Source organism: Hakea prostrata, chromosome 10 (assembly GCF_041222555.1).
Source record: "Hakea prostrata isolate BN-2017 chromosome 10, UWA_Hpros_2, whole genome shotgun sequence".
Taxonomy (NCBI): domain Eukaryota; kingdom Viridiplantae; phylum Streptophyta; class Magnoliopsida; order Proteales; family Proteaceae; genus Hakea; species Hakea prostrata.
Genome location: NC_142609.1, coordinates 47,930,693 through 47,955,068, shown reverse-complemented (window position 1 = coordinate 47,955,068; position 24,376 = coordinate 47,930,693). Strand labels below are relative to the sequence as shown.

Genomic DNA, 24,376 nt, shown 5'->3' with positions numbered 1-24,376 from the left:
ACTTACAATTCATTGATACATGTGATGTAATGTGGCCTTTTAGAATGTCAGAGATTCACCTGGTCAGTTCTCAACATGGATATATGTATCTATGTTGGTTATAAAGACTTCTTCTCCAGTTATATTTTTCTTATAACCTGGAACTACAAAATCAAAAGCTAAAAACCTAGGCCTGTGCTCCTTCCACATCAGAAAATGTTCAAGTTTTGTTGCTTCCATTGCTTTATGAGATGCCAAATTGCAACTGAAACTTTGGTTAATGGGGTTTTTATTTCTTGAAAATTTTTTTTTTGATTGGTTTGAGGCCAAAATCCAAACCAGGGAATGAGAAAATTGGGAGTATGGACTAATTTTTCTTTTAAAAATTAATGAAAATAAAACTAATTTTAACAAAATAAGTTTATCTTAGTGTTAAGGACATTTTGGTCAATAAAGTAAGAATTATAAAATCTTGGATTTAAATGCCAACTATTCTAGAAAAGAAGAACAGTACTTGTAATTTAGAAAGTTCAATGGGTGGGAATGAAATTGCACCATACCTCAGGGTAAGTACGTGTAAATTTCTGTAATAATGTTAATAAGCCAATAAAACACAAACTGAAGGAGGTGCACATGTGGAATAGAAAAAATAAAAAGTAATTTTCATATCTCTAGCCTGATGGAACTCAAAGGATGGTTTCTATAATATCCAATGTATGTCAATATTTGCATGTATCTTTTCCTTGTCCACTTGCTCTAGAAGTAACATCATATGATTATGTTGCTTGCTTAAATGAAACTTTTGGTGGGGCTTCTGAATGCTCCTGTGCAGTGAACAATTATCAATTTATCAGTGGCCTCTGATATGCAACAACACAATATTTTGGCCTGTGACACTAGAAACAAAGCATGTTGAATATTTAAATGAGCACGATCATTTTTCTAGTGAATTGAGTATGCTTTGGTCACACATAACCAACTTGTCTGGCCTAGATTCTAAATGTGGTAAGAGAAAGTTGTTCCATCAACTGATTGATTAGAGTTGTGGATATTATTGTTTCCCCTGCTTGCACTTTCATGATGCAAGTCACCAATTATGTTTAACCATGTTTTACCTGGTCAGTTTAGCTCTGCTAGAATAATTAAGGACTTGAGTATGTTTATGACAAGAGATAAGGTAACGTTTAATGAGTCTGCAGTAGCCGTTCTTTGTTAGGGGCTTTCACTATTTCCAAAGGCAGGACCTTGATAAGATGGACTTCTACTTTGATTATTGCATTCCTTTAATGTTTGGGGAATATGCTGACTTGAATTGTGATTTCCATTTATTTGCTGCCTTAGATTCTTCATAAGATGGTTACACTTGCTCACAAAAGGGACACCCCCAGTCTGAGAGGTGGCTTAAGCAAACAATGGAAAGGGGGAGGAGAAGAGGTTTAACTTTTGACCTTCATTTTTGTGAAAGGAACAGGAGATTACTTTTTAACATGAAGCCTGTATAAAATACTTAGAGACTGGGAGAGATGCCATATCAGAGCATGGAAACTAAAAAGCCGACAAATCTATTATCTCTAGGACCAGTACAAACAAGCTCTTGATTTCCTCGAGCACCTGCAATTTGTGCTACATCCCTACAACTTGCGAGGTAAAATCAGGCTTACAACAGAGAGTTGTGTAATTAACACTTTATTTCTATTTGAGAGGCATTCATATTTAGCTGAAGTACCTCTCATTTCTGCTTTAACTTCCGCCTTGCTAAATCTAGATTCTACTGAGAAAAAAAAAATCCTATCTGCCAGAATTGGCTGACCTTTTCAGAAGTCCCAAATAGTAGGGAATGCCAATTCTTCATGCATATCACTGACCTGAAGTCCACTTGGTAGCACTGGTTGATTATACTCTATTCCTGGCATATCTACCAGATTGTCCCAGTTGAAAGTCTGCTCTTTAAGAGCTGCTAGCTCATAGTCTTCAAGGGGAGATCCCACAGGTGGAATGCTTCTGGGGGTGTCACTGTCTGATGCAGAATCTACTTTCAATACGCCTAACTGCTGAAGAAATTCATTGAGATCTATCTGAGGTTTTTCTTCACGTTCCTCTTGCAGGTTCTCAAATGAAATCATCTCTTCTTTGTTGATTACTGAATCTTCCATGTGGATATTATCCTCTGTCATCTGAAATACAGATCTCAAATCAAAGGAAGACCTGCATGATATTGATGAAGATGAGCATGTTGGTGAAGATTGACTTTCAGTTGAGTACTCCTGGATTTGCTGAATGAGGTTAACACTCGGTTGGACATTCAAATTTAGCATTCGGCATGAAGGAAACATGGAAATGAAGTTTTTGGAAGGAAACCATTTGAACTTCTGGGATTTGCTTGGAGTGGATTTTGGTTGAAGATGTGGTAGATTGAGGTAAGCATCAGGCCCATACAATCTTCTTGCAGCTTCATCATAGGCCATGGCAGCTTCATCAGCAGTGGCAAAAGAACCCAACCAGAGTCTGGTTCTCTTCTTGGGCTCTCTGATTTCTGCAACCCATTTGCCCCAGGTTCTTTGTCTAACTCCTCGATACTCGCATGTTGCATTTTGAGGGCCACCCTTACCTCTTGTAGGTCCTTTCTTCCATGGTTTTGATGCACCTTTCCTTGGAGAATCCATGTTGGACTGACTGAGAAACTTGAACTGCAGAAATTGCAGCTTGGGAGAGAAAGTGAAAGTGGTAAGAGATGGGACTAAGGGCGCAGGATTTGTAGTGATTGAGAATGTAGGAGCCCACCTTTAAATGTTGTCACGTTTTGAGAAAATTTCTCAAGTCCATGTGACCATTGCTGATCAGTTAGTGTTTTCGTTTATATTTTTAGCTTGATTTAAAGAATTCAACGGAATATCCAAATCCCCTAATTCTTTGGCATGATAGTTCAGAGCATGTCTACAATAATTTAGCCATTGAATAGGATTCCAAGTAAACGCTTTAGACTATATGTTTATAACTAACTCTTATAATATTAGAATATTTATGTATTAATTGGTCTTTGGCTTTAATATATGCATGCTTTCATGTTAGTGCAGGGTCATGAAGCTGTCTTGATCATGGCCAACATTACTTCTCTTCATGGATTAACCGGCTGGGTATTTGGCCAATCTGGTCCAGCCCCTGGGTCAACCCGAGCAAACCTGTTTTAAACCAATACAGGTATGCAGATTTCTGATTGACCTGATTTTGAAGTCCCTCAACTGTGCTGTCCAACAAATACAGGTCATAAGATTAACTCCATGGGTGAACCAGGGTCCAGAAGAAAACAGCTGACTTGTTGGTTCAGTGTTGGGTGATGGTGTTATGTATCCATGCATGTTAGAGCTACTGACATCCATTTGTATCAAAAGTCAACTTACATGGTAACACAAATAAAGTTAATTTTTCTAGAGAGAGTTTCTTTAGTTTATGTATTTGGTATCATCGTAAGATTAAAAAACAGGTTTGAAAAAAAAGGCCCACAGTGGTCACAAGAGCTAAGGAGGGAGCCGGAAGAAAGAACCAAATCTTCTGAGTTGTGGACCACATGATTCCCAAGATATGATGGAGCCTGAACCAGACAAAAGAAAAAGAAAGAAAAAAACCAAGAGATTATGGTACATGTGGGGAGGCAACATCAGATCAGGTCAACTATCGACCTGTGAATCATCCTGAACTCTTCTCTCTCTATATTATCAAAAGTCAACTTGTATCAAAATTCAAGTGAACTCTGTACCTGTCTTGTACCACCCAAAAAAAATAAAACTAAAAATCCAGGATCTCTTCTTTGAAGTTTAATATGAGAAAGAATGGTATATCTAATGTGTGAAGGTTCATAATCTGCAGTTTAATTGGAATCGGAAAGGGTGGAGGTTTGGGCAAATTTGAAGGTATTGTTATATTTATCGGTTGTTATGCTTCTGATAACTTTTTACAGAATTTGTTTTCATGTGTTTGGTTTGGGTTAGAATGCTCTCGTCTTTTCCAGATTTTGGTCCAGAAAATTTGATGCAATGAGCAAGCAGCTCTTGATGTTCTACTTGAACCTTCAAGTTATGCCTTACCTATTAATTTTGCAGATAGACTAGTGGACATTCTGGAAATGCCCAACGACTCATGTTGTGGCCCTCTTGAGAATTTTATTCTTGCTTCAAAATATAGATATTTGGAAGGATACCCTAGCTGCTGACCTATGTACATGTCTTTAATGAATGAATTTTATTTTGTCATAATTTTTTTTTTAATTCAGATGATATAGAAATCCGAAAAAAAATAAAATAATAATATCATTCATATGGGGTTCACATAATTGGGATAGAAAAGTGAAAGTATTAAATTGATTATCAGGATTTATTATGTAAGAAGTGCTAGAGGAAACTGTACAAAGACACTTAACGGTTTTTTCATCTACAAATGAGGGTAAGGATTTTAAACTCAAAAGTGAGGATCAAATTGGTCCCAAGAATCTTAGAAAAAGCACAAAATTAGTATTGGGCCCTCATGGCCACATTCTCATTTCATTTTTTATTTTCACATGTTTTCCCCCAATCATAAGATGGTTCACGAGAGACCTATATCTCTATCCATTGCACGTCTAGCAAGTCAACAAGGCACGTCGTTTTTGTATTGGTAGGTGCATATAGGCAAACATGTCTATCATTGATCTCTCTCTCTCTCTCTCTCTCTCTTTCTCTCACTCTCTTTCCTCACTATCTAATTATTAATTGGTAATTGAAAAAAAGAGTCTTGTACTCCAGTAAGTCAAATATAATAACTCTTCTATAGATGAATCGTGAGAGAGAAATTCATACAGGTGCAACACTAGCCAATTAGTCTACTACAATCTTAATATTATTGTCAAGTTAAAGGGAACAGATATCTACTACCTTAAATTTAGAAAATGCAGCAGGACTGGAAGGTCAACTACCCCTCAAACCATGTTGCAGAAAGTACAATAATTGGAGCCACCATGCTCCATTGAAGTCTTTTATCACTTGATTTGAACTAGAAAAATTGGAGACCACATGATCCATTGAAGTTGTTTATGAGTTCATTTGAAATTTATATTTGGCTTTGCTTGCTCTCACAAACCTTAATTTGAACCAGATATCCTCACTTACAAAACCCTTAAATCAGATGGAGGGTTGATCAGATTTATATAAAAATTATTTCATTTGAGGGTTACAAGAATACATCAAAGGTCCCATAGAAGTGTTGGCTAGCATACCTGCTAATGATTTTGGATTTCTTTATGCCATTCATATTAAGATATATGATGTGGATGTGAGATCAGACCCATAACCTCAATCTTGAATTGTGTAGTAGACTGATGTAACATACCGGTCATGCCTTAGTATGTGATATAAGGTTCCCCAACTTAACCATTATGGGATTATTCACATCCTATCAAATCGAAATGGGTATACACATTGATAGATAATTTAGGGTTGACAAATGGATTTTCTGATAACATGTTAAAGAAGTGGAGATAGACTACAGATCTGGAGGTTTAAGCCAAGATACTTAAGTCACTAGATGAAGACCCAATGATATATGAAAACATCTGAAGTTAGTTAACGTTTTAGCAGGTTGGTTGTTAGTTTTAGTGGTCAATCACCACTACACATCATGGGTTTTCACATCTCTGGATGGTTAACTCATACTTGTCTAAATCTTTCTAATAACATACAGGTATGTCTAGATTGATCTATAGTTTCTAAGCATAACCAGATGAGAATTGGAAAACTTACTATTAACTGTGCTTCAAATAAATTTCCATGAAGTAGTTGCTAAGGACATACATGAATGGGTTCTTGGTAGATGCAGTAACCTACTTCACTTTTCAAATCAAATTTCCAACATATTTATATTTATAGAACCATATTAATTCTGAATCTGAACAAACCAGAAAGTACGGCCTCAGTTTTATTTTATTTTTTGGGGGGTTGAACTGTTGAAGCTTCTTTGTATTGTATTGTGTAAAATTGAAAGTCAAGGAAGTTCTAGAAGTGACACAGTCAATATTAATTTTGCTAAAAAAAAAAATAAAATTATATAATTAATTTAGGACGGCTTCTTTGCAGCCATTCAACAAACCAGGAGAATTTTAAGAAAAGTACAACCACTAATAATTTTTTGTTAATTCTTTATGGAGGAGTCATTGCACTTTTTATAATAACACGAGTTCTTTCTCGTTCATTGTTTTTTTCTCTTGTCCAATGGACATGATTAGCATTTCGTTATGGATGGAATTGAATAATCTTAATATGCACTCACTACTCTAATTATTAAATGTCTTCCCCTAATCTTCCATGGAAAAACCCAAAAAAATTATATTGTTTATCAATGCATTAAGCATGAGACAGAACCTGTATAAGTTTTCACAAGTATAAATTAAAGAACAGCAGACACAGATTAGGTCTGTTTTACAGAGGGCTTCAAAACTAAGTATCAGAATTCAGATCTGGTCAACTCAATTCTGGTCGAAAATAAATCGGACAGAATAGAGCAGAACCAGAAATAATCTGTCATAACCCTAGAGTCTGGACATGGATCAGTCCATCCACATCATTCAAATAAGTGTTGATGATTCTGATATTTGAATCCCAGTTAAATGAGAAAGTTAGAGATCCAGCATTACCTCAAAGGTCAAAATCCAGATACTGTGCCTTGATGATTGATAGGGAAGGCCGAGGTTTCATAGCTACACTTCAAGCCCCTGCACATAAGATTGTGTTAGATACCTCACAGGACCACCTAGGTGCATGTGTAAAACAGATTTGGTTAGATAAGGAAGTATGCTTGGCAAATTCTTTATACCCAGTTGCTCTCATTCAAAGTGTCCAACAAGATCAACTCTTTTTTCTTAGTGCACATGCACAATATGTCTTAACTGGAAAGGACAATGGCCGGTTAGTATTCAGATATCAAAAGATTAAAATATCCTTAACAACTTTTCTTTAAGTTTCTGCAGCCAATTCACATTGATACTGGGGAATGATCCTTGGGATTCTTGTCTCCTTGAACCATTAACCTGGGAATTCTGTAATTCTCCTGCAAATTTGTTACTTTCTGTACAATAAGAAATCTTTGAAGTAGGCTCTGGTTTAACCATTATCTTCACTGGTTTACCAAGTTTTGATTTATCCTCCATTCTTGCAACTTCTAGTGCTCTTGCACAGACAGGGAACCCTTGGTCATCCCAGGACTCCAGAATCACACCAGAGCCTAAGCAGGTTGACCCTTGGTAGAATGCTGCAAACTGCCCAGCAGCTAAGCCCTGGTCATCTTCAGATAACTCGACCAAAGCAGATAATCCTTGGCCATCTGTGCCTGGGTCCAATGTCAAACTACAATCATAAAAACCTGGACCATGTCGAACCTGAAATTTTTTGTTAACCTCATCAATCAACAGTAGGGGAGTCATATTTCAAAAGCAAAACATTCAACATATGGAAGAACATATAACACAGCTGGTAGAGAATAACAAACAGCCAGAAATGTATAAGCATACTATCAATGAGAAGTGGCAATGGGTCAGTCGTCTGTTTAGAGACTTGCTACATGACCTACCAGCACTGCCACTACTTTATCAGATTTATATGGTGATTATGGCATGTGAAATGGAACAAAGGTTTTCCAACCTTGCACTGAAGCTCTTTGAGCTGACTTGGACATGATCCGCTAAACCACTTCAGGGTGCCAACATGAAATCTGCGCCTTCTTTTGTCAAAAGAAAAATAATTCCTTGATACAAAGATTACATTGTTTTTTACATCCTTCTCAACGACATACCTGCATGGAAGATGCATTATGATAAGTGAAACCTATTATTTGGTAAGTCAGTAAGTGAAGGAAATCGTGGCCACCATCATTAAATACTAAGGTACAAGAATAGTAAGTGATATTCATCATATTCTTTGAGAAGTTAAAATTTTATTTTCATTAATTAATGGGTAAGCGGTCAACAGGCCGACCATACATAAGGCCCCACTAAAAGCTAGAACAGCATAGGAGGAACTTCATAAGGCCCCTGTTTACAAGTAATGGTAAATGGAAGAGAGTATAGTTAATTTCAGAATGAAAATTGGGACTTCTGAATCATGATTAAGCAAGTTGCTTAGGATCTCACAAAGTATATTTATCAAACTTTCTAGTACATTCCTTAGCTCTCTCATATATTCCTTTTCAAATGCCACCACTGACAAAGCTAAAATGAAATATTGTAAAGAAGCTAGCCAAGTAAAATTTACCATGATGGTTTTTGAAATCAGCATGTAGCAAATTTGGAAGAAAAGGAGGCTTTCTTCAAAACTATCAGCAGATAATTTGACAATAACACCTTAGACTTTAGAAAATGTGGGAAACAAAGTAGGTTTCTTTTATGCTAACATTTGTTTCATTGTATACACTGACTGTAATTATTTTGATTTACATGACAAATTGTAGACACTGCAATTTAAATGATAATGTAAATGAAGATGGTGCATACCAGGGTCCTCCAGGTAGGCGTAGACCTTGGCGTTGACCAATTGTATAGAACCAAAAGCCCCGGTGTTTCCCAAGGAAATCACCAGTTTCAGCTTCCAATAAGATACCTTCCATTTCTCCAATATGTCTTGCCACAAATTCACTGAACTTTATCTATTAGAAGGAATGCCAAATGGAAGATGTCATCAATGGATGACACTCAACATATTCAACAATAAATTCGAATGAAAGAAATATATGCAAACCAAATTCAAACACAAATTAGTAACAATACCCTTACAAAAAGTTTGGAAGACCCAAAAACTATGTCAATCAGAACCAGAGGCATAACATCAATAAGACAACACAGATCTGGCATTTATATGCATTTATACTAGAGAAATGAAGTATCTTACGTGAAAATGCAATGTGGGGTATCCAGACATTATAAATGGAATCTTAAATCTTCTCTGCCACAAAACAGCACTTGATCACCATTCTATGTCGTGAATAACTACCAAAAGTATTTCCTAAACTCATTATTACATGGAATGGTAAGCTCTGATAAATGGAATTCCTTGTTTGCTAGCAAGCTAAGAAATTTTCATAAATAGAACTCTTTTGTGTACCAATGGTCCAAAACATAGAAGAATATTCCAGCAGCAGATTATATATTATATATATTGAAAAATGTTAAAACAACAATAAAACTCACAATGGATTTCTCAAAAAGAGCTAATACCATGGACTGAGAACTCATAGTAGAACTGGAACGATCCATGGGAGGCACAGAACCATCATCTCAGATTCTTTTAAGAAAACAAAATATGTGAAGTGATGAACCTCAATGTTTATGGACCATATTCACCAAGATAGACGAAGATGTTTAAGATGTAAATTTTGTCAAGTAACTTTGTCAATATCGAACTTTAGATGGGGGAGAACATGGGATCACATTTGTGTTCAATGAAGCAACCAGATTAAAGATCATGTCAAAATATGGGGCATAAATTGCTTGAATGATGTGAATAACTAAACGATCTTGTGAAGGAACATTATATGTAGCCTGTTGAAGGATAAAATGTTTGTCCATATTGAGTGAAGAAACGGTATTTAAGGAACAGAGTAACCTGTAGAACCTAGAGAGTTTTTGATGTAGGAGAAACCCTAGAAACTAGGGGACCTACAAAGTGGGTTACTAGACTCTTAGAATTAAACACCTATTCTTGATAGATAGTAAAGAAAGGAATTTGCAGCACTTGAAATTTGATTAATCATGCATGTAAGACAGCTAAAGTAGAGAAATAAACACAATAAGTCTGACTAGTAAGCACAACTAAACAAATTAATAGGGAAACAAGGGGATGGGGATCTTGGCACCATAACACTAAATTGAGTGCAAGGGTATTATGAAACTTAAAGAAAATAGAGCTGTCCTAATCAATATCAGATTTTTAACAAAGAATTCAACAATTAACAATGTAAAGGGAGTCTTGGAAAGTTTTTGTTTTAAACAAAACCACTGCTAAAGAATAAATGAGAAATATTTTGGGAGAGATAATATTACCAGCTGATCCTGGCTGCAAAACAGGGGTTAGAAAGCATTTAGGAACAGAAATAAGAGAAAGAAAAAATATTTTGAAGTAGTGGTGAATCCTAGGAAAGGAGAAAAAAATATTTTGAAGTAATGGTGTATCCTAGAAAAGAAAGTAGGTGATAAGAGAGAGGAAGAGAAAGAAAAGAAACAAAGAGAAGGGAAGGGAGACTAACAAAAGAAAACTAAACTGCCGTATAAGGGAAAGAGGGAAGAAAAAAAAAGAACAAAGATTTTTTTTCTGCCAAAAAAAAAAAAAAAAGAACAACCGTGGGGTTTGGGGAAGAAAAAGAAGATTTCCAGGAAAGAAACTAGGTCTTTTTCAAGGAAAAAAAGAGTAGATCTTTGTAGAGGAGAGCAAGGGAAAATTTCTAGTGGGAAACAAGGGTGAAAGGATGAAAGAGAGCTTACCTGGAGAGAGGGGGAAGAACTAGTACCGCCAGGAGAGCAGCGTGAACTTCTTTTCTAATTATTTTCTCTTTTCATTGATTTCCAAAAACGAATTCCATACACCGTTTAAATAAAAAAATTGATCCCTCACAACCCTACATGTTTAATTCCCAAAATAACCCCAACTTAAGTTGTAAATATAACCCAAACCCAAAATAATTCAAAATTGGGCCAAAATAGACTCTAAGCCCAACCCATAAAGACTCAAACATGAAATTAAAATATTTCAATAGTAAACTACTACCCAACCCACTAAGACAAGGAAAATAACATGACAAACTGCTTATAAGCAGTGTTCCTCATTGAACCATAGGATCCTAGCAATCCAATAACCTCCAAACTCATCATCTATCCACATCGATGCTGTCATGGGATGATCTCTACGTCGGCGTCGCCGGTAAACTTGGAATTGCTCACTGATGTCCTCATCATTTTTGAATTTAAAATTATAGTATACAGAGAAGAAAAAAGAAACACAAAATCACCAACAAAACAAGTTTTAAAACTTTCAGGAGTTCGGACCATCTAGTTTCCCAGTCACTTTCCTTTAAGATTCCCAAAAACCTCACTCTAGGGACCAATATCTCCTACATGCAAATTCTTTCTCATTATTTCCACTCCATTGTTATTTTATTATTATTATTAATATTTTTCTTTGATATTTGGAATAGGTGGGCCCCAAGGAGAGTTGAAGTCATGACCTCCTAATTGTGAACTATTGGTCCTTGCTCCCTTGTGGGCCATGTCATTATATTGTTCCATACAAATTCCCCAAATGAAGTCATTTGACTTTTAGATGTTCTATAGTTCCAATTTAACCCCATCAGACACTCAGTTAAGGATGTTCAAACTCTGTGATTTCATTCTCAACTTCCTCTCTTCACAATTAGTAACCTTGCCTACCAGTACACAACCAACACATCAGAACAGTTTCTCTCCGTCCTTCCTCTCAAATACATTTAAGCATCCTATAAATTTATAATGGGATGAATACAGGTGGCTTCTATTATGTTTAGAATACCAGAATACTAGAATAGCAAAGAGCAGTAAAACTGGAACTAGGACAGGGTGGGAACATAAACAATTGAGTTTCAATTGGGAACCGACATTGAACAGTGGAAATAATGCAAGTTGAGAATCCTACATTTAGGACCTTATCTCAAAATTTTTTAACCATTTTTTTTTTGGGGGGGGGGGGGGGGGCAGTTTGGGAATCTTTAGTAAAAATTCATTTGGGGACCAGATGTTCCCAACAAGATTGCAGTTTCACTAAAAGAAAAGATCCCTCTAAAGTAGTTTGATTCCTCACTTTTTCTCTGATGTCACTTTTAGGCACACAAGGGATGAAATTTATAAGAAGGCCCATGGGATGGATACTCTCAATCATCCAAAAAATGAGATCGGATATTTAAGATTGCCCACAAGCCAAATCCTAATCTACCTCAAAATAGGAATTGGCAGAAAAACAATTAAGCAAATACACTTTCAAATGAAAGTTTCAAATAAGAATACCTTGCTGATAATTAAGACCATCAGTCAGTGTCTTGCAAGAAGGTTTATAATGTATGAATTAAAACTAAGAAATTGTGTGGAAGGGAGTGATTAATTATCAATTTGTGAAAGAACTAAGAAAGTTGTCATCTGTATGTCAATGTAAAATAGTAGTAGGCAACTTTACCTTTCCAAGGAAACATATCCCTTGTGAATCTTTTCTATCTTTGTTAGGAAGATCCAAATTTTCAGCAATTTTACGGACTTCATCCTGTAAATTATCTCTTGCAATAAGGTTGGGGAAGTACATAGATACATGGAAAAAGCAATATTAATTTCTCAAGAATGTGACATACTACTGAAATGGGAAGAATAAGGAAAAACTTATTGCATGCTTCTACATTAAAGCATAAATCATCTGAATAGAAATATTTAGCATAATGGGAAAGGACATAACCACAGGGAGAAAGAGAAAGAAGAGCTTTTTTTTTTTTTTTTTTTTTTTTTGGGGGGGGGGGGGAAGGGGACATCCTAGCGCTTGAAACAAAGAAGAAAACCATAACATGGATGTACTTGCTTTCTTGTTTCAGCTATGCCTTCATACAATTTATTCTAGAGAGCAGAGAAAATAGAAAAGTAGAGATTTTCACAGTGCATGCTGACTGCAATTTGCAACTCTTAATGTAGTTCTAGAATGGAAAGGATCCAACAAGAAGCCAACCCAGTATCTGTTATGAACAGGTAAGTTCGGCTAGATCAAAATAGTGGGATAGCATCACATGATACCTTCGTCTTTGAAAGGTAAGTTTTTTGAATCAAAACACCAATATTAATTATAAAATATAACAAAATAAAATTCTTCCACTAGTTGAATGAAATTGACATGTTCATTTAGTGATGAACATGTTCTGGGCATACTGATACATAACACACAAAAACTTCACTACTTGGCTAGTGGATATGGAACCACCACCACTCTCAACCTGTTAATTCACCACAATAGGGTTGTTTCCAAGTCTTTACATCACCATAGGGCCAGATTCTGAATCACCACAGATTACTCAAAGGCATAAGCCAGTAGCTCATTCATTCTAGTTCATCTTCATTACAGCAGTAAAATGCTAAAATAAAAGAAAAGAAACAATAAAATAAAACCTACTTGGCTATCACAAGAACTAGAAACTAAATCAATTCTTCTAATCCAATATTTTAAATTTCAGCAAAATGAATATCCCAACAACCAAAGCTTCTAGATATTCTCCTCCCCGTGTAAATCACATGTGACCTAGACTCTCCAATAAATTTCTAGATGCACAGGCCACATTATGGGCGGAATATAGGCTTGGTTTTAGCTTAAACCATGGGAAATAGGGCATGGTTGGGCTGGCCCTTCTTCCTTCTATGGCCTCCCCCTGGCAACCCAATAAAGATAACAGAATTAAAATAAAATAAAAGAACATCTCTTTGATCCTCTAAAACTACATATTTTGTAAGATTGTATTTCAACAAAAGCAAAACTGTGGCATTTTCTATGACCATGCGCTGTATAGTTAGAAGTGTAGCATATCTTAGATTAGCAACGCAACCAAAATTCATCCGTTCTTTTATTTGATAAGGGAACAGCAAAAAAAAGAAAAAGAAAAAGCAGTTTTTTTCATGCTGCCCACTTAAGTTGGGCCAAAACTCTTGTCTGCCTACTTAAGTGGCAAAAATTACATCTGCCCACACTGACCATCTTGAGAAATTACAAGTTACCCATTGTTAGATTTTGACCCTTTGACCGTTAAGTCTTTCAAGTTTTGAAGTCAATGGTCCAAAATACCCCTTAACACTGTAAATGACAATAATGCCCCTCACTCACCCTTAAGTGGGTGAAGGGACATCTTCTACCTAAACCTTAGCCCTTGCCGGAAAATACGCTCCACCGTCCTTGACCGGAAAAATATCCACCACCCCTCCCCCTGCCTGTGACCACCACCCCCTCCCCTGTTGGAAAAGAGCAAACACTTATAGTATAACTTACCTCGGTCATTTATTTGTCATCCTTGTATGCGCCTTCCACACCAATTCCTTGGGGAAAAGGGGACTCCCCCCCCGCCCCCGAAACCCCCCTGGGCACCCGCCCGGGCGTAGGGTAGATTTTCTCTTAGTTTCTCGTCCCTTGAATCTGAGCCACATGCTATTATAATCCTCCAACTAAATTGCCCTGAAGAAGAATGGAAGCTTTCCTACAGTTGTGCTCCTTTGAAAGAATCGAAGAGAAAATTTGTGCCAACACCGATGGACAAATCAATTGTGTAGTGACGTTCAAAAATGTCTCTATGCAAACAATTCCAGCATACACAAACGGGTAGAGGTGTTGGGTCAAAACACTACCCAATGTTTGGGAAGGAGTTTGCCGGCAATGGGGGAGACATCCACATGGAAAACGAAATCAGGTGGATTGGTGAACCCAAGGATTTTTTTTGTCAATTTTAGAAAATTAAGTGAGGTTTTTGTTAAAAAAAAAAAAAAAACTTATATTTTCCTTCAACCCATGGGCAAAATGGTCATTTCAATTTCAAAGTTAATAGGAAAGTAACAATGGTAACTTGTAATTTCTCAAAATGGCCAGTGTGGGCAGCATGTAATTTTGCCACTTAAGTGGACAGCATGAGGGGAAAAAGAAAAAAAAAGAAAAGGACGTGCAAGGCCACTGTTCAACTGCTCACTTTTTGAATGCTTGGTCATGGGTTCAAGTCCTGGAAATAGGGCTAAGGCTGCACAGGCTTGACTCCAGATTTTGCTAAACATTGGAGCCTTGTGCAGGTACGAACTTTTCAAAGCAACATAAACAAACCCAAAGAAGGAATTTAAGAGGTGGGTGAAAAAAGAAACTACAATATAAGTTTTCTGATCATACCTTTGAGATACATCCAAGTGGGAAAAGAAGTCGTCTAAGTTGGGTTTGCGAGAGATGTGAAAGAAAGTATGTCTGATCCTTGACCTGAAAAGGGACACCAAGACCACAAGCAACAAATGATTAAATGATAATACCTCACACTCAATATCTCAAAAGACCTTACAGAACTCTCAACGGAATTAAGCATGATGTTAAAGATTTTGCTTCTCAAAACATAAAATCTCTTTTTATAGTTGTAGAATTGTAATCCATAACAAAAATGAAAGAATGATATAAAAGGATCACATACTGGTGCCTATAGGTAAACCATTCTACAATCTGCCAAGTAAGCAGCATGATTTTTCTTTCTTGTTAACAAAATCATAAATAAAGTGCCTATAAAAGCCCCCATGGGATACATAAAACAAACCTTTGAAGAAGATAGAAATGTCAACTAAATTAGTTCACTGTATTAATATAATTAGTGTGAATGAGGACGGATAAAAAAAGGACAGAAGATGCTTCCCAGGATATTTAATTGGAAATGCTTAGAAATTTACACATTCAACTATTCTGAGAACAGCTTGAAATACAAAAGCTGCTACTTTGGTCTTGATTTATTAAAAAAAAAAAGGGTCCGATTTTGACGTCCATGCAGCTTGGACTTCTAATTCCTTCATTTTATTTGTAAGGAGCTGAATTTTAAGCCCCAAAATTTAGGATCATAAGTGAGACATGAATCAGAATTACAATTTGGTAGTTAGCAATAGTGGTAGGAACCATTAGCCAGTAAGTTAGGAGTTATTGTATTCGTAGTCAGTAGGAGTGGGATCAAATGCGGACGTATCTTAATAGCTGTTGTTGGATATTAGTTTCTGAATACTCACTTATGTCACTGTCTTGAGTAGAAATTAAAGAGTCCAGTCAAATTCAGTTCCTGTATTGGGAATTGTTCGTCTAGAAAGTTAGTAGGCTTACTTTGTTTTTTCTTTGACTTCCTATAAAAACATATAAACTCCATTAGTCTTGACAGAATGAAGGAAATGATTTGATTTGAGAGCTGGCTATATGTAGTTCATCTCTATCTTTTCTCCCTACTTTCCCTGTCCCAATGACCATTTCCCTTCTTCCTGACTTTTTTTTTACGTCTCTCTCTCTCTCTCTCTCTTCTATATCTTCCTTTCTTTCCCCCCTCACATGATGCTGAAATTGAGAATTAGCAATCTTCCGTCAGGAAAATATCATAGATCTAGACCCGTGTTACAGCCAATCTAAACTTTGGTTTCTGATCTGGAATTAACATTTAGTTGGCTGCATCAGTTGCTCAGTGTGATAGTAACAGAAAGGTCAATACACCTTGCAACACAAAAAGGGGGGGGGGGGGTTGGCAACAGAAATGAATGAATTTACCTTGTCCTTTGATAATTCTAGGATGGAAGGACATTCGCTTTGATCTGAACACGGGTGCAGAGCTCTGGCATAATGTCCAGAAGCAATATAATCAAACTCCATACTGCTGATAGCAGCAAAAAAAGCACCTGAAGGAAAAGGTCATAGGTATCTGATACAATACGCCTTGATTGTATAAATCTAAATATGTATTTTGGATAAGACACTAACCAAACTTGATCCTAGTATTGCAGAGGACGTCAGGATTAGGTGTGCGACCAGATCGGTACTCCTCAATAATGTAAGAAACCTGAAAAACCAGATAAGATGAATCTCACCAGATGAAAAGAAGCAATTGCAGAAGGAAAATACATAATTCAAATATAGAAGTAGATTAAATTCATGAAATGGAACAATAACTGATTTGCAAATAGATGGCCAAAAAGTTTATCAACAAACTTGGATGGGGGGGGGTCTTATAGGGACAGAAAAACTAGATATGGAGTTTATCATCTGTTATGCTGCAACATGATAAAACAGGACAACCTTTCAGACTAAATAAAGAGAGCTGGCTAAATAGACAAGTCCCTGAAACTCAAGAAGCTACATGCAGATGAGCATTATCCTTACCACGTTGTCCCAATATTCTTCAGATAAATGCACGATTTCTAAAGGTATATTGACCTGCAGGAGAATGTAAACTGAACTTAATTGCAATCCTCAGTATAAATCACCAGGCACAGCAACATGATGTAGTTTCATTTATTCTATCTCATTAACATTTTTAATGTTTTGTAGATCCTTTTTTCATGAACTAAAGAGATTTCTTCCATTATTTTCATGCAAAAAACAACAAAACCAAATAGTTCTCAACCAATAAATGTAAATAACATGTAACATAAAAAAGAAACACACTATAGATTTGTATTTTACCACATGAAATAAGAATCAAGCCACCACAAATGGTTAGATACACACCACACCACCCACCCCCACAGGGAGAAAAAAAGAAAAAAAGAAACTTCAAATGGAAACTAACCAGATAATATCATCAATCAATAGTATGAGTATAGAGACTCTATTTTTCATCAGAATTCACAGTCGAGCTCTTACTGCATAATAAGGGGTACATGATTAATGAAAAATAATGTTGTCAAACGATCATCCAAGAGAAGATATCCCACAGCCTCTCCACCCCCTGAGGAAACTAAATAAATCAATAAATAGAGAAGAAGAAAATAAATCAAGTAGCATTAATGTTACCTGTTTGCACACTGCAGTTGCATATTTCAAATCTTCATCCCAAGGACAAGCTGACCAGAAGTTTTCATAATCTTCCTACATATAAATCCAGTAATATAAATTCACAAGAAGCAAATAATCATGCTGGAGTGCAAAACTCAACAAAGTAAAAAAAGAAAAACAACAAATAAGGGACCAATGATCAGAGAAGAAATATGTGATACAGAGAAAATGCTATGCCAAGGGTAGCTCAAACATTTTATTCATATCATGGAAGCATGCATGTCGACCAACAGAATTACAGACTCAGGAACTAAATGAAACATGTGGTATTTCCAAAAGGAAAAGCCAACCCCCCCTACCATGAAGCTGTTAATTTCCAACAGGACCTTTTTGGATAATGCCAATTATAGATTATGAAGCTTGGTTTATATCTCTGGAGCTTATGAACTTCCTATACCAAATAGCAAGAATACCTTGACTAAAGAATGAGACAGAGGCATGCTAACACTCATAATGAAGAAATCGTCAATCAAATAATCTTTATCTAATCATGTCTAAAGCTCGCAGAGCCAAACAATTTAGATGCCAAATCGCTAAAATAAAAACATTTCTCCACGAAATAGTATTTAATTAAGATAAAGAACAGTAAGAACTTTTCTAATAAACGACATTTTCCATAGCCTATGTCAAAGCAAATAAGGCATGCTGTTCTAAGTATAATTGTTAAGGCGAATATCACAAAATTGTATAACTAAATCTCGTACTGGTATGAATTAAAAGCGTAAAATACGAAGAACAAAAAATTTGTACTTGAAACCAGATTTTGAGGTAGAAGGCAGTGCAGGAATGTCCAGCGGCATGGAGAAGCCGAAGAGCGACGCTGCTGTCAACACCTCCACTGAGAAGAACAGCGACTTTGAGCCTCCTTTCGGGCATCGAACAAGATAGGTAAGGCTCAAGAAAATCATTCTTAGAGATCGAAGAAGGTATATTTTCTGCAGTTGAAGTTGAACAAGCAGAGAGAGATCTCACGATGATTCTGGGGCTGGAGACTCGAAATCTGATGTTCTTTCGAGGAAAGAGTTTAAGAGAATATCTGAGAGTAACCGTGTGAGGACAGATTAGGTTTAAAAGAGAAAGAGACGCCATTGTTGCCTTCATTTCGTTCCTCTCTTTGAAACTTGAAAGTAATTCGCAGGGATTTGGTGATAAAGGAAGCTCTGCAGCATCTGAAACCGTTTGGTTCGAAATCCGGCTCAATTCGAATAGATGTAATCCGACCAAATCAAAGCAATTAATCCTAAGCCACCGGTTCAACCAATGGTACGTCGACCACTTTATAACAGTGCATGTATCGTGTAAATGCAAATACGTTTAAAGATGATGTGCTTTTGGCACAGTTAAGGCAGTCTCTACGTAAAGGCAGTAAGATCAAAGAGGTCTGAGGTTTGAATCTTCATCCTTCACATCTGCTTCCCCCTCCCATCATTTGTGTCCATGGGCATCTAGTCTTTGGGACTATTGCGATTGGATCTGATCTCTTGTTCGGATTGGACCAGATAACTTTCATATGTCGACAATGAAGTTGAATCGATGATTCACATAATTTTTTTGGGCATATTGTTTCTTATAGAACCTACCTCTAAAGTGATGTTAACAAATCTACTGGGGAAATCACTGATGCAACTTGTGATCCATATGCCCCTTGTGAGTAGTCCAATACATAATTATTCCATTTAACTATCATTTTCGGGCCTTTGAGTCCTACAATCTTGTGAAAGAATTAAATTAACTTAAAGTTTACTATTATATTTTTACAATCAATTCTTAGAGAATTTAAGGTAGAATTTAACACTATTAATCACTATTATTGAAAAAATAATCTGCTTTAAAATTGGAAACATGTCGAGAATCCAAACATGTATGTTAGAAAATTTCTCTCCATGTGGGTGGAGGATCCAGATCAAAATGAGGATGAAGGCGGAAAGTAGTTATTTCTACTTCTATTCTCTCCATTTTAGTTTCATTCTCTTTACCTCATGTACTGGATTTGTTGCCTGGCTCGTGTTAGGATTCACATAACCAGGTTGAGGGACTGTTCCGTACTCCTTCATTCCAAACCTTTCAATTGAACCAGCTCTTAGGATATCCTCTTTGGTTGTTCTTCTGATGGGTATGGTTCCTTCAGGGCATGTCCGCTCAAGTGCCACAGTTGAGTAATGGAGTTTGATCTTTGTTTGGACTTAGTGTTCTTGTGTTGGTCGAAAAGCCCCTTTGGATAAAAGCTAGGTTTTAACTGAGAAAAAATAAATGCCACATTAGAAGAAGTAAAGTTTAGTATTAGAGCAAGCAAATATCAGAAGTAGAACCTAAATTGTATGGTTTTTTGAGAGAAGGATGGTCAAAAGCGGGTTGATGAGAAATATGGACGCAATCGATGGTATCTCCATCTAGGCTCTGTGGCCATCGAAAAAAAAAAAATGTTAGAAGAAATCACAAATTGAAACAGAAACAAAACAGAAAAAATTCAAAGATTTAATGTGGTTCACACACCAATGAACTTTGTTTTTTCCACAAGTAAAGTAGAAAGACCATACCTTTCAACCTATTGCCAAAACGGCATTACAAATACTCTTACTCAAAACCCTTGGGCAAAAAATTCAAATCTCTCAATGACATCATAGGCAAACATACGGTACATAATTATAGATTTCGGACAATTATGTTGATCCATTAGGTCGGGCACCCCCACACGCCCACCATAAACCTAGATCAGCAATGAACTTGGGGCTCAAACCCCAAACCCTCTACTTTCATTACAGATATCTCAAATCAATTCATTCAGATCGTTCATCAAAATATGTCGGATCCAAAAATTCGGGTCAGAGAGAGAACCTTAATGCTTTTAACTGCGGGCTTATTGAGGCGTTTCAACTGCTTCTGAACTTCGAGCTTCTGGTGGGAAATGTCTACAGCAGAGCATGAGAACGGAATCAGAGCCATCAAGTGAAGTGATATCAGGAATAACTGCACTGTTACTCGCTTCCTTCTGCTTTCTGCACTAACCCATGCTGCCATGATGAACTGAATACAAACTGGGAGATGGAACTTCCTTCAATTCCTCCTGCTCCCTTGCTCACTGTATCTTACTCTGAAACCGCAACAAGACAATTTATAGAACTCAGTTTCCTGTACAAGGACATCCAAGACACTCCATGAACAGTCAGGCGATGACCTCGAATATGACGGTCTTCCCACGGTTCAACTGACAAATAAATATCTTGCGTAGACTTGACTAGTGATCTGGGATGGTTTTTCTCTCTGTTTATACTGGGGTCTCTGTGTTTGACTCTCACGACTGATTTTCTAACAAGTTGCGATGGAGTGGAATAAAAAACTGGAAGGCAACAAGATCATTTAATATGGAGAAAAAAAGTGTGGGAGACTCCCATGCAAACCCTAAAATTTCCTGCATGGCCGAGTTGCACTGAGAACCTTTTCCCCAAAATTCAGCAAAATTTCTAGATGCTCATACAGTTTGGGTTTGCAATACTTAATTGCCTTGAGGAGACAAGGATCCCTTTTTATATTGTCAAACTATCCGTTAGTTGCCACTTCTTTTGAACATTTTGAAGCTTTACGTTTGCAAAATCTTTGATTATTTCTTCTAATCAGGTTCCTGGAACTCTTAATGGTCGGAGTTTCAAGCTTTAAATGCCCTCTCCATGTCACTAATCTAACCTAAGACGTGAAATAATTAAAAGAAGGTGATTAATTTTTTTGAACATTATTCATCCAAATCAAAAAAGAAAAAGAAAAAAAAATGTTCAATTGCATGTTACATGAGAAAGAGAGATCATTCATGGGCAACTGGGGCTTCTTCCAGGTCCACCATAGAAGAAGTATTTCCTCTTCTTATCATCACTGCCAGTTTGAATATTGTAGCAATTGGGTTCTGTAACAAGGGTCTTGATCTCACCTGGGGGTGCAAGGTTCTTGGATCCATCAACAACTTGAATATCCCAGAAATAACTTGCCTTAGCACGTCCTTCTTCAGGGAAATGGCCACTACCCATTTGAGTTGGTGTGTGCTGACCAGTTGATTTTGAGTTGTAAATTTCTCCTCCCCAATCGATGGAGGATGCAGCATCAGCCAAATTTGTGAAGAGGGAAGAAGGCCAGTAACCTAACAAGTATTTATTATTCAATTTCATCCACCAGTTCCCGTTAGCTAGGTCCTACAATGCCATAACAATTTAAATTCACAATCATTTTTAACAAATTAAAGGAAAAGAATAACAACAATACAACATTCATAAATGAGAAAATTTGAGAGATTTTCTGTCAATATTTTTCTTTCCACAATCAAACCTTATTCGGCATTCATAATGAGCAAGTATTGTCAAAGAATTTATGTGGGTGCTTGGTTTTTACCTTCCAGATATGTATAGTTATTTCATATTGTGAACCACCATAATTAGAGAAAGGAGAAATGGCTCCACCACTTGCTATTTGATTGTTGGTTTGAACAAAGCCTGGGCATTTGAGGTTGTAGCAGCCTTTGGATTTATAATTATTGCTCTATACAAAAAAGAAGAAAACAGAAAAAAAGAGCATGAATCAGATGGCAATGATGGGAAATGTACAACCATGGAGAAAAAGAAGAGTAAATTAAACATTCTCACAAGCAAGACATTTACTATCTTTTTGCAAAATTGCGTAATAGAGAAAAAACAATTCTCCTATTTCCTAAAACTCATAAAGAGCAATTCTATCTACAAGTAGAGAAAAAGAAAAGTGACAAAAAAATGACTCTAGACAGCAAGAAGGAGAAACTGAAACATACAGTCCAGAAGATGAAGAGTCTCGGATTCTTGTCTCCATATTTAATTGGGTAGACCTGCATTTTGTAAAGGAAAGAAGAAATCAACCAAAGAAAAAAAAAAAAATTAGAAAACATATACTTTGAAGATTTATAAAGAAATAATACCTGCCAACCAGCTTCTATGGTGTTTGTATCATCACCTTCTCCTCCTACGATCCAGAGCTGAGATATACTTAACTCAGACGGTTGGACATTGGGTTTCCACACATTAATGGATGCTTTTGCTCCATAATACTTGCCACCAACATATGCTACTGCATACTGCTCCCCCAAGTGAAAAACAAGATGGAAGAGAAGTTGAATTATATCAGTAGCTGAAATGGTTTTTTTCTAAATTTATTTTCTCTCCAACCAGATCTTTTTCCTTCTTTTTACCTCATGAATAGGTTGGTCAGTTGCATCTAGATTCACAGAACTGGGATGGGGGATTGTTCTATGCTCCTTTTTCACGAACCTATTGACTGAACTTGCTCTTAGAATATCTTCTTTGGTTGTTCTTCTGATGGGTATGGTTCCTTTTGGACATCTTCCACCCAATTGCCACAGCTGAAGAATGGAGTTTGAGCTTTGTTTGGATTTAGTAGTGTTCTTCTTTTTGAAAAGCCCATCCGGATGAAATGTAGGTCTCAGCTAAAAATCATCCAAGGTAAATAATGAATACCACAAAAAATAAAAGATGTAAATTATTATTAGAATGATAGATTCTAGCTAGATTCTAGATAGGATGAAGCACTTTTACCAGGTCATATTTATGTTATAAAGACCTGGATCCACCAAGGGCAAGGTGATCGACTTTCATTTGGGCGTGTTTGATAATGTTCTTAGAAAATGTTTTTGGCATTCCTTTGTTCTTTGGAAACAGAAGAACGGGTTATAGGAGTTTGTTAATATGATTTGTTTTTCTATTCTTTAAGAAAAGACCAGTAAAAAAAGTGGTCTAAAGAAACCTTTTGCCGGGCATCTAAGATATGTTTTTACCAAAGAACAAAAATGGAAGAGATAAAATTGGTCCTGATTGAAAAACCTTAGAATGAGTTTATCAAACACCAGCTTATTCTAATAACATGCATTTTGAAAATATTTTCAGAACGGATTTATCAAATGCTCATTTTCAAGCAAAGAACAATATTTTAGCACATAAATATAAAAAAAATGATTTTGCATAAGAACTGGTCAAATTGTTACCAAACGCATATGAAGCTTTTGTTGTTCTAATTCAGGCTTTGCAACTTAGAGCCTTTTGAACGTTGTGCTGATGCTGATTTGATTGTCAGAGGCAGCTTCCCGACCACTGAAGGCCGGTCCATGCTCATCTTCTTATTTTGCAGGACCACATCGACTCATTGAAGGTCAAGCCACATCATAGACAAAACATATAACAAGGTGAGAGTAGAAATACGAACCTGAATTGTATGGTTTTTGAGTGAAGGATGGTCAAAAGCAGGTTGATCAGAAACACGAACACAATCGATGATATCTCCATCTGGGCTCTGTAACCACCCAGACAAATTAAGAATGGCAATATCCAAGAAATATAAAGATCCTGAACGAGAGAGAGAGAGACCTTAATGCTTTTAATGGCGGGCTTGTTGAGGCGTTTCAAGAGCTCTTCAACTTGAAGATCCTGATGGGAAAAGCCCATTCCAGCAGTTGCAGAGCATGAGAGAGGGATCGTAGCCATCAAGTGAAGTGAAGTCAGGAATAACAACATTGTTATTCGCTTCCTTCTGCTGTCTCCATGAACCCATGCTGCCATGGTGAATTGAACACCCAGTCAGTTTTGGACGAAAGAAAAAAAAAACACTACTTTATAGAAATAACTGAGGTACAAATATAGAGATTAATTAGTAGTACATTAGACTGTTCCATAGTCCTTTCCACACTAGCAGCCTCTAGACCACGTAAATTTAATCCATTTTTCCAGAAAAAGCTCTTTAAAACTTACAAATTTGACTTCTTAATTTCCATCTCTGAA

The 24,376-nt window shown here is 36.5% G+C and overlaps 3 protein-coding genes across 5 annotated transcripts; all 3 read right to left on the bottom strand.

Annotated features, from left to right (window-relative positions):
- Positions 1-1,525: 1,525 nt before the first annotated feature.
- On the bottom strand, positions 1,526-2,731 carry LOC149003580 (Integrase-type DNA-binding superfamily protein). The gene has a single exon (XM_089137737.1). The coding sequence runs from the start codon at positions 2,640-2,642 to the stop codon at positions 1,794-1,796; it is 849 nt and encodes a 282-aa protein (XP_088993863.1). The 5' UTR covers positions 2,643-2,731; the 3' UTR covers positions 1,526-1,793.
- A 2,419-nt stretch (positions 2,732-5,150) lies between these two features.
- On the bottom strand, positions 5,151-18,745 carry LOC149003579 (tRNA (5-methylaminomethyl-2-thiouridylate)-methyltransferase). 3 transcript variants are annotated; one of them, XR_016170176.1, is made up of 11 exons: positions 18,327-18,732; positions 17,535-17,609; positions 16,902-16,955; positions 16,503-16,581; positions 16,293-16,420; positions 14,904-14,987; positions 12,189-12,272; positions 8,489-8,640; positions 7,641-7,791; positions 6,817-7,378; positions 5,151-6,715 (listed from the first exon to the last, which is right to left on the bottom strand). XR_016170176.1 is itself a non-coding variant. In XM_089136582.1 (10 exons), exons 1-10 carry the CDS (start codon positions 18,675-18,677, stop codon positions 6,932-6,934), a joined length of 1,605 nt encoding a protein of 534 aa, XP_088992708.1. In that variant the 5' UTR covers positions 18,678-18,745; the 3' UTR covers positions 5,151-6,931. The 3 variants fall into 3 exon arrangements, 2 of the variants coding, with proteins under 2 accessions (XP_088992708.1, XP_088992707.1); XM_089136582.1 differs by having other exon boundaries at positions 5,151-7,378; positions 18,327-18,745; XM_089136581.1 differs by lacking the exon at positions 14,904-14,987 and having other exon boundaries at positions 5,151-7,378.
- A 2,631-nt stretch (positions 18,746-21,376) lies between these two features.
- Positions 21,377-24,157, bottom strand: LOC149003578 (protein neprosin-like). Its single transcript, XM_089138842.1, has 7 exons — positions 23,966-24,157; positions 23,805-23,891; positions 22,777-23,031; positions 22,507-22,662; positions 22,363-22,416; positions 21,951-22,097; positions 21,377-21,754 (listed from the first exon to the last, which is right to left on the bottom strand). The coding sequence occupies exons 1-7, from the start codon at positions 24,155-24,157 to the stop codon at positions 21,377-21,379; spliced, it is 1,269 nt and encodes a 422-aa protein (XP_088994968.1).
- Between the last annotated feature and the right edge of the window lie 219 nt (positions 24,158-24,376).

Bases quoted from the DNA above. Each gene is read 5' to 3' on its own strand.
- LOC149003580 (XM_089137737.1), bottom strand. From the start codon at position 2,642: ATGGATTCTCCAAGGAAAGGTGCATCAAAACCATGGAAGAAAGGACCT.
- LOC149003578 (XM_089138842.1), bottom strand. From the start codon at position 24,157: ATGGCAGCATGGGTTCATGGAGACAGCAGAAGGAAGCGAATAACAATG. The intron at 22,663-22,776 runs GTAAAAAGAAGG...TTGGGGGAGCAG, and splicing joins CTGACCAACCTATTCATGAG to TATGCAGTAGCATATGTTGG. The intron at 21,755-21,950 runs GTAAAAACCAAG...ATGGCATTGTAG, and splicing joins TAACTATACATATCTGGAAG to GACCTAGCTAACGGGAACTG.
- LOC149003579 (XM_089136582.1), bottom strand. From the start codon at position 18,677: ATGAAGGCAACAATGGCGTCTCTTTCTCTTTTAAACCTAATCTGTCCT. The intron at 16,421-16,502 runs GTTAGTGTCTTA...CTTTTCCTTCAG, and splicing joins CAATACTAGGATCAAGTTTG to GTGCTTTTTTTGCTGCTATC. The intron at 7,379-7,640 runs GTTGGAAAACCT...AAAAAATTTCAG, and splicing joins TCAAAGAGCTTCAGTGCAAG to GTTCGACATGGTCCAGGTTT.